This window comes from Ailuropoda melanoleuca, chromosome 4 (genome assembly GCF_002007445.2).
Source record: "Ailuropoda melanoleuca isolate Jingjing chromosome 4, ASM200744v2, whole genome shotgun sequence".
Taxonomy (NCBI): Eukaryota; Metazoa; Chordata; class Mammalia; order Carnivora; family Ursidae; genus Ailuropoda; species Ailuropoda melanoleuca.
This window is the reverse complement of record NC_048221.1, coordinates 70,112,691-70,122,702: the sequence shown is the minus strand read 5'-3', so window position 1 is coordinate 70,122,702 and position 10,012 is coordinate 70,112,691. Positions and strand designations below refer to the sequence as shown.

General features: G+C 37.3%; 1 protein-coding gene across 5 annotated transcripts in view; it reads right to left on the bottom strand.

Annotated features, from left to right (window-relative positions):
• The window catches only part of PLEKHH2 (pleckstrin homology, MyTH4 and FERM domain containing H2), a 108,396-nt gene that overhangs the window by 36,538 nt on the left and 61,846 nt on the right, over window positions 1–10,012 (bottom strand). For all 5 annotated transcript variants that reach the window (XR_004624856.1, XM_034659063.1, XM_034659065.1 and 2 more), the window contains exons 17-19: window positions 6,238–6,417; window positions 1,984–2,092; window positions 966–1,078 (exon numbers count right to left, since the gene is read on the bottom strand). Coding sequence is in view for 4 of the 5 variants with exons in the window: in XM_034659063.1 (XP_034514954.1) it covers window positions 966–1,078; window positions 1,984–2,092; window positions 6,238–6,417 (402 nt within the window). In the remaining variant the exon portion in view is untranslated. The remainder of the gene's footprint in view (window positions 1–965; window positions 1,079–1,983; window positions 2,093–6,237; window positions 6,418–10,012) is intronic.

Here is a 10,012-nt window from a genome sequence, read left to right as displayed (position 1 = left end):
GCATCGAACTTTGCATCGGAATCCGGGGATGTACTGTATGGTGACTAACATAATATAATAATAAAAAAATAAATAAATAAAATAAATGGCTCAAAACAAGGGTCTTAGGATGACAAACGGGAGAACAAGAACATAAGAGAATTTGTAGGCTAAGANTAAATAAATAAAACAAATGGCTCAAAACAAGGGTCTTAGGATGACAAACGGGAGAACAAGAACATAAGAGAATTTGTAGGCTAAGAGATTATGGTTATAGAAAGAGATACTAGAATTTAAGCTTTTAGAGGTGGTGTACTTATAAGGAATGGCGGGGTCAGGATATGGACATGGAGAATGGGGAGGTGAAGCCGACTACAGGTGAAGCTTACTGGCATTAAGGAGGTCAGGAATCTTAAGACCAAGGCACTGGTGAGTGAAGTGAAAATAAAGTCATTCAACATAATGGCAAAATTTGAGGTTGAGAGAAAGAGTGTGAATTGGGAGCCAAAATCCTTAATCAAATTTGAAGCATTACCAGAAAGTGACAGAGGTGAGGGGATAAAGAGTGATATCATTAAATGGCAAAAGTTTCAAGTGATCAGGGATTTCTAATAGAAGTTCAGTAATAAGGACTGGAGAATAGCATCGGAGAAGGGTGCTGATCCCTCCCCTCCAACACTGAGGGAGGTGTGATGTGAGAAATCCCTCCTTTCGAGAGGCTGAAAGGAAAATTATTCTTCTGATATTAAGGGTTTTACACTGCCCAAACCATTCATACTTTATTGAAGTGAATCCCAAATCTTCACTCAGAAAGCATATTCAATTCACCTAATTTTATTTCAGTAGATTTTCTTAATAATAAAAATGATGATGATGATCACGTTTTGGATTTTTTGGGAGAGAGTAAAACTTCACAACCTAAATTATTTACTTTTATTTTTTCCAATTAAAATTTTAACAACATATAAGCCCATATAAAGTTTTACCTTAAATAATTTAATAGCTTCTGTCTGTAGAGCTTCAGAAGGCAGTGTTGTCAAGGGGGAAATGATTCCTTCTTTGCTGTGACACAAAGTAGGGTGTCTCCATATCTGAGAAGCTAAATGCATAATAAAATGGTGAACAGAAAACGGAAGAATCACTTATTTTGCCCTCCCATTAATTAGCCCTTTAGAAATCAGCTCATTCAATGCTAGCTCACAATCTTAAGTCACACACGTCACGACAAACCTTTGGCAACATTATCTTATTTGTTTCCAGGCCCCTGGGATTCTCATGTTTCTGTTTCAGACAAACTAAATCTAGGAGAGTTTGGTCCTAATATTCTAGGTACCAGAGCACTATGACATTGCTGAAATGTGCTGAAGACTGGTGACCCAGGTAGAAGATGCCTCTGAGAAGGAGCTGATGAGAGACAGAGAAGAGAAGCCGAAGTAGAAGGAGATAGAAAGATAAAGTCTTTCCTAAAATCAACACTTATTAAATTCCTATGCTAGATACTGCTAATATGATCTCTGTATTATGTAAAGCATAGCATAGAATCTATACTCTCAATGGGGACACCTGAGCCATAAAAAAATAATTTCAAGGCAAAGCAACAAATGCTATAAAAGAGTTAAATGCAGAGTGCATTGGGACATACTTTTAACATTAATTAAGTACCTTTTATGAGCCAGATGCTGATGTGCAGTAGGCTTGCTGGTGGGGGGGAGCTCCTAAGGTAGGATTTTATTAGGTTAGTGAGAAATGTGAAGGAAGGGGGGAGTTTCAGGCAGAAGGAGCAATGTGAGCAAAGGTGGGAAGGTTACAGGACACGGCATATCAGGAACTGATGGTGTCCCTGGAGCCTAAGAACCAGAGAGAAACTTGGCCCATGACAAACAAAGTCAATGAAAGGATGGGTACATCACAGGGAAATAGGAACTCACAAAGTGAAAACTCAATTAGGCTAAGGGGGTTGCATCCATTTCATAAACTATAAAACCTTATATGTTGTGAACTTACAAGGTTCTCCTTCAATATTTAGCAGTTTGCAAACAAGTTGTTCAAATTCTGATCCAACATTTACATTGTTGCTTCCTGCTGCAACAGTCAGATGATAAAGCCAAGTGTCCTTAAAGTCAAAACACATTAATAGTGATGTTAACCAAGATATAATTTTGATGACTTAAAGAAAAAAACAACTTGTAAAAACAGTAGAAACTTTGACACTGAAAAAATTATATAATTTTTAAATAATATCCAAAAGCCACTCAGTCAAACAGTTCTGAAGCAGGCTCACTTGAATTATGCTCATAGTGCCTTTTCCCATGGCTCACATTTTTATTGTTTTCTATAGATGTTTCTTAGAAAAGCATGATAAAATTAAGGAAGTTAAGTTAATGTGATGTTGAAAGACTAAATACAAATAGTTCATATTCTTTTAAGAAACATAATAAAGACTATCAAATTTAAAATCTGACTCCAAATACATATGAATAACACATACAAAATACTTGGGAAATCCAGAAAATTTAAAGAAGAAAATAATACCCAGAAAGAACTTACCTCAACACAATAAAGGCCATATAAGAAAAGCCCACAGCTAACATCATACTCAATGGTGAAAAACTGAAAGCTTTTCCTTCAAGATCTGGAACAAAGCAAGGATGCCCACTCTTGCTACTTCTATTCAATATAGCACTGGAAGTCCTAGCCATAGCAATAGGATAAGAAAAAGAAATAAAAGGCATCCAAATTGGGAAGGAAGAAGTAAAATTATCTCTCTTTGCAGATGACATGCTCTTATACATAGAAAACCCTAAAGATTCCACAAAAACATTGTTAGAACTAATAAACAAATTCAGCAAAGCTGCAGGATACAAAATCAACATACATAAGTTAGTTGCATTTCTATGCACTAACAATGAATTATCCAAAAGGGAAATGAAGAAAATAATCTTATTTACAATGGCATCAAAAAGAATAAAATACTTAGGAATAAACCTAACAAACCAGGTGAAAGACTTGTACACCAAAAACTATAAAATACTGACAAAATAAATTAAAGCAGACACAAATAAAGGAAAAGACATTTAGTATTCATGGATTGGTAGAATTAGTTTTATTAACTACCTAATCCACACTACCTAAAACACTTCCAGATTCAGGGCAATTCCTATCAAAATCCCAATGGAATTTTTAACAGAAACAGAAAAAACAATCCTAAAGAACCACAAAAGACCCTGAATAGCCACAGCAATTTTGAGCAAGAAGAACAAAGCTGGAGGCATCACACTTCCTGATTCAAAATATATCACAGAGCTACGAGAGTCAAAACAGCTTGGTATGGCATTAAAACATACATGTAGGCCAATGGAATAGAACAGAGAGCCTGGAAAGAAACCCATGCGTTTATGGTCAACTTATATTTGGCAAGACTGCCAAGAACACATAATGGGGAAAGGACAGTCTCCTCGATAAATGGTGTTGGAAAAACTGGATATCCACATGCAAAAGAATGAAATTGGACCCTTATCTTACACCACACACAAAAATCAACTCGAAATGGAATAAAGACTTAAACAGGAGACCTGAAACCACAAAAGTCCTAGAAGAAAACATAGGGACAAAGCTTCTGGACATCGACCTTGGTGATGATTGCTTAGCTATGATACCAAAGCACAGGCAACAAAAGTAAAAATAGACAAGTATGATTACACTAAACTAAAAAGCTTCTGCACAGCAAAGGAAACCATGAACAAAATGAAAAGACAACCTATGAAATGGGAGAAAATATCTGTAAACCATTTATCTGATAAAGGGTTAATATTCAAAATATATAAGGAACTCCTACGACTCAATAGTAAAAAAACAAATAGCCCAATTAAAAAATGAGCAAAGGGAAAAGAAATGGGCAAAGGAACTGAATAGACATTTCTCTAAAGAAGATATACAAATGGCCAACAGACACATGAAAAGGTGGTTCAACATCACTAATCATTGAGGAAATAAAAATCAAAACCATAATAAGATATCACCTCACACTCATTAGAATGGCTTTTTTCAGGGGCATCTGGCTCAGTCAGTTAAGTGTCTGCCTTTGGCTCAGGTCATGATCCCAGGGGCCCCGCATCAGGCTCCCTGCTCAGCGGGGAGTCTGCTTCTCACTCTATCCTTCCCCCCGCCCCCCGCTCGTGATCTCACTCTCTCTCTCTCTCAAATAAATAAAAAAAAATCTTTAAAAAAAAAAAAGAATGGCTTTTATACTAAAAAAAAAAATGATAACAAATGCTGGCAAGGATATGGTGCCTTTGGCTCAGGTCATGATCCCAGGGGCCCCGCATCAGGCTCCCTGCTCAGCGGGAAGTCTGCTTCTCACTCTATCCTTCCCCCCGCCCCCCGCTCGTGATCTCACTCTCTCTCTCTCTCAAATAAATTAAAAAAATCTTAAAAAAAAAAAAGAATGGCTTTTATACTAAAAAAAAAAATGATAACAAATGCTGGCAAGGATATGGAGAAAAGGGAACACTTATCCACTGCTAGTTGGAATGTAAATTGGTGCAGCTGCTATGGAAAACATTATGGATGCTCCTCAAAAAACTAAAAATAGAACTACCCTATGATCCAGCAATTGTACTTCTGGGTACATAACCAAACAAATTGAAACCAGGATCATGAAGAGATATCTGCACTCACATGTTTATTTGCAGCATTATTCACAATAGCCAAGACATGGAAGCAGCCTAAATGTCCACTGACAGATGAATGGCTAAAATAAACATGTCTATACATGCAATGTAATACTGTGCTGTAAAAAAGAAGGAATATTTATAAAAGCTGTTTATATGTTAAAGATATAGTAGCCATCCACAAAATATTTTAGTTTTTGTATTATTCTTTTCGTTCTATTTGTGGTTTTATTTAATATAGACAAGTATTTCAATTTTTTAAAGTTTTTTTTTTTAATTAATTTGAGAGAGAGCAAGAGCACGAGCAGGGTGGAGGGTCAGAGGGAGAGGGAGAAGCAAGCTCCCCGCTGAGCAGGGAGCCCAATGTGGGGCTTGATCGCAGGACCCCAGGATCATGACCTGAGCTGAAGGCAGACATTTAATTAACTGAACCACCCAGGCGTCCCTCAATTTTTTGTAGTCAAATCTATCATCCACTTCTACTGCGATTTCTTACATTGCTTTTTCTTTTTAGAAAGTGCCTTCTATTCAGAGATCAGATAAAGGCTCTTTGAAAAAATAATTTCCTTTAACTCTTTACATTCATTTAGAACTTTTTTTTAAAAAAGATTTTATTTATTTATTTGACAGAGAGAGACAGCCAGTGAGAGAGGGAACACAAGCAGGAGGAGTGGGAGAGGAAGGCAGGCTCTCAGCAGAGAAGCCTGATGCGGGGCTTGATACCAGAACACCAGGATCACGCCCTGAGCCGAAGGCAGATGCTTAACAACTGAGCCACTCAGGCGCCCCCATTTAGAACTATTTTGCTATATGTGTGAGACAAAAAACTAATGTTATCCTAAAGAGCCAATTTCCTCAATATATAATGGGTATACCATACTATGTATTGAATAATCCATTGCCTCCCCCTTAATCTATGATGCCTCTTTAATCACAAATTAGTTTCTATATATTTATTTTATATTATATTAACTTTTATATTGTTTACTTATTATACCTACATATAATACAGATAATGATTCATTTTCAATTGTATCTAAACCAAAATTTTGTTGAAAATGAGCCAAAGGGGCGCCTGGGTGGCTCAGTCATTAAACGTCTGCCTTTGGCCCAGGGAGTGATCTGAGGGTCCTGGGATCGAGCCCCGCATTGGGCTCCTCTGCTGGGAGCCTGCTTCTTACTCTCCCACTCCCCCTGCCTGTGTTCCCTCTCTTGCTGGCTGTCTCTCTCTCTATCAAATAAATAAATAAAATCTTTTAAAAAAAATGAGCCAAAAATATAAGGGGGAGGCCTTAAGTCACCCCAAAATACCCAGACTAAGAGATCCACATTTTGAACATAAGGTCCCTTGGTCTTCTGCCTTCATGTACTAATTTCAGCCTTGAGATCACTTTTAATGAGAGGACAGAAAAATGACACATGTGAATAAGGCTAGTTTCCAGGGACACAAAGAATCTCTGAAAATAGAGCTGAAGGTCTTTAACAAAGTTCTTTTTTTCATGTCCATAAAATTGATTTGATAATTATTACTAGTACTTAATGACATCAATGTACATCATTCAAAATCAGCCATTAAGTCCCTAGGTACCTTTTCATGCTTGGATCCAATCAGGAGGTAAGTTGGACCTTGGTCCTTCGGGTGGATCACGATGGTGTAATGTGTGGATAACAGACTTCTCCCACTGGCTTCATAATCTTCATCTGAATCACAGGACCTATCAACCTCTTCAACTTTAGCCTCCCAGAGTTTGATCTGACCTAAAGGAAACTAAAGTAAATGTTAGTGATTGTGAGGAAGGCACTTTCTAAATCTTTTCCTATTAAAAATTTTCATAGTCCCTTTCATTCTTATCTTTATAAAGCATATCTTCTTTTAAATGAATGCCCAAAGGCAGTGGGGTCATCCACATTATTACAGAAGTAGGAGCCACAACTGAAATGCCCAGGTGTAATATAAAAGAACAGTTCGAATACTAGCCGAGAAGCCACTTCTGCACAGTGGTTCAGATTATTCATTCCACTAAAATGATCCACTACCTAGTCAAGCAATTATGTAACTCAGTCAAAATATTCATTTGACTCCCCCCACCCCCTGCGCACAGAATTGATTTGATTAAGGTACCGGATCAAAAGGACTGTGTAGATAAAGTCTCAGTACTAGTCATAGAAAAAGTGACAAGGTTAGGCAGCTGATACAAAGAAGTGTGATCAACTGTCACCCTAAGCCCCACTGAGAAGTGTTTTGAGGGTATTCATTAACATATATAGCACAAAACAATGCTATAATTTTTTCCATCTTAAAGAGTAAGAAAAACTTCCTAAAACTGATTTACATTGAGTTTTACCCACTTTTATTGACAAATGCAATTCAATTTTCTGTGTTGAATATTTTCCTATTTGTTTTAAAACTTCTGCTTTAACTAAGCACATTTATTCCAGGAAAAAACATGGTCTGCTTCAAATTTACAGCTTCTAAAAATTCTTTATCAGGTTTGCAATTGCAAACCTGAAAATGTTCATTCTAACCTCAAGAATATTTACCATCATCCATTTTCATGCTCAGGCCCAGGGCTCAATGCTTGGATTTTTTTCCCATCTACACTCAGTCTCTGGGTGATTTCATCCAAGCTCATGGCTTGGGTACCAGCATATTTTAGCTACTCTCACGTTGGTAACTCCAGACTCACTATCTCTACTGTCTAATAGCATCTCAAACAACCTGCTCTTCCCAGTCTTCTCTATCTCAGTTGTTGGTAACTTTATTTTTCTGTTTAGCCCCAAACGTTGGCATCAATACTGACCTTCTCACTATTCCTAAAACAACCAGGCACACTCCTGCCTCAGGGCCTTTGCACTTGCTGTTCCCTCTGCCTGGCATGCTATTGCCTGAAATATCCACATGGCTGCTCTTTTACTTCCTTCAGACCTAATTAAAATGCCACCTTCTCAGTGAGGTCTTTACCTGGATATCTTACCTAAGCTGAATTATTATCTGCCCAATAGCTGATTAATAGCACAAAATTAATTCATTTAATTAAACATGTTGTCTTGCATGAGACATATGACTTTTCCCCATTAAATTAATAACTATTTTCTCAGTAGTCACAATGTGCAAAGCACTCTTCTGAGCACTGAAAGAAGAAAATTTATTTTTGAAGGAAAAAAAAAGCAAAATTAACTTACCTACATGCTTTCAGAAAAAGAAAGGCAGGAAAACAAAAGCCAAATAAATAAATAATGAATAATATTTTTTACTTATTGAATAAATAAAATTTTATTTATTGAAAATATTCATTATATATTTATAGCATGGTATTTATAATAATAAATAGGTAGGAAGCTTTTAAAAATGGGATAAAGAAAACTAATTCTACTGTGATAATATATGACAATACTATCCTAATTATGTTTAGGCATATCCGATGTATGAAAATCAAGGTTCCATCCACCCCAACATTTAAAGATGATTATTCATTTTACCAAAGGATTCACACCACAGCTCCAGAAAAATAGTAAATAGACCTAGTGTTTTCACATATTTTGACTGAATAAAAAAAGTCACTGATCCAGTTTAAAAACAAATTGTTTCTGAAACACCATAGCATGCGATGAAGTAAGTCCATATGGATTCATATGCATTCTCAATACTTTTCCAGTGATTATATTGGATTTCTACTCATCCATCTACATTCTTCTGACTTGTTTCTTCTGTGACCAATGTTATCCATTTTTATTACATTATTATTATTAGTGAGAATATTTAAGTTCTACTCTCAGCAAATTTTAAATAATTTTGTCTTTATAAAACACATACTTATTATAGGAAGTGTAGAAAGGTATAAGAGAAGGAAAAAAATCATTCATAGATTCTACCATCATAGATAATTACTCAACATTTTGGTATAGTTCCTTTTTTTTTTTAAGATTTTATTTTTATTTTATTTTATTTTATTTTTTTTAAAGATTATATTTATTTATTCGACAGAGATAGAGACAGCCAGCGAGAGAGGGAACACAAACAGGGGGAGTGGGAGAGGAAGGAGCAGGCTCATAGCGGAGGAGCCTGATGTGGGGCTCGATCCCATAACGCCAGGATCACGCCCTGAGCCGAAGGCAGACGCCTAACCGCTGTGCCACCCAGGCGCCCCTAAGATTTTATTTTTAAGTAATCACTTAAAACCCACCATGGGGCCCAAACTCAAAACCCCAACATCAAGAGTCGCATGCTCCACTGACCGAGTCAGCTAGGCACCCCTTTATTTGTACAGTTCTTTCTGATCTTTTTGTTACGCATATTTTTACATAGATGTGCCAGTCTGAGAATTAAAAATTCACCATACCAATCATCCACTTCTAAAATCTCCCGGTAATTGCAGAAGAGAAGTTGAGAACTCTGTCTGTCAGAATCCCCTTCTCTCCAGGTTCTTGGTTAGAGTCTGCCTCTGAGAGAACCTACATGAGGTACGGAAGGTAAGGGTGAAGGAGAAGTCGTGACTCTCTCGAGACACTTGCAGTCCGATGAGTGGGCTGGTGGGAGTGTCACAGAGCTTTCCCCTAAGCTGTTGAGGACCAGCTGCCTCCACACTTTGGCCTCAGCTCTCCAGTGGCAGTTTCCCTGACCTCTGTTTCCCCAACCTTTCTAAACGTTATAGAACTTTTCTAAAAGTGATGGAGGTCCCTAATTCTATACTAGAACTGTCAGACTAGAATACATAGAGTGGCTTCTGCTTTCCCGACTTAAAATTAGTTGGGATTATACTGAATGTACAATTTTGTATTGTGCTTATCCATGTTGCTTCTTTATGTTAGTATCTTCCCACATGACTTCAGAGGTATCATTTTTCATAGCTGACTGTGTTAATTCCCATCCCGTGAGCAGTACTGAGAATAATGGCATGCATCTTAAATACATGCAGATCAGAACTGAGCGCGCCGTCTGAAAATGGAACAGAGAAATAGTAACTGACCTACGTGGTCATTGGATCAAGAAGTCTGGTCTCACTAACATAGTAATCAGTCACAGACTTCCATTCTGTGGAGCCGGCATCATTTTATGCAAGTACTTTTGGCCCATGTTGGTTCAATTGTTAGTTTCAGGAATCCCAAGGTGATGCAGAGTACCCATAGAGATAACCAGGCATACATTTCACCTTTGAAAGCTATCCCATCTTTTTCCTCTGACAGTGCAGATAACTCAAGTTCTTTTGGGGGGGGGGAGATTAGTTTAAAAATGAATACAAGGATAGAAATAGGTAGAAGATGGATAGATCAGTGGATAGGTAAGTGGTATCTAGGGATTTGAGGGCCTGGGACAGGGCTGGATTCTTTTCCCTCCCCAGAGTTTCCTTTCCTGTCTTGCTGTC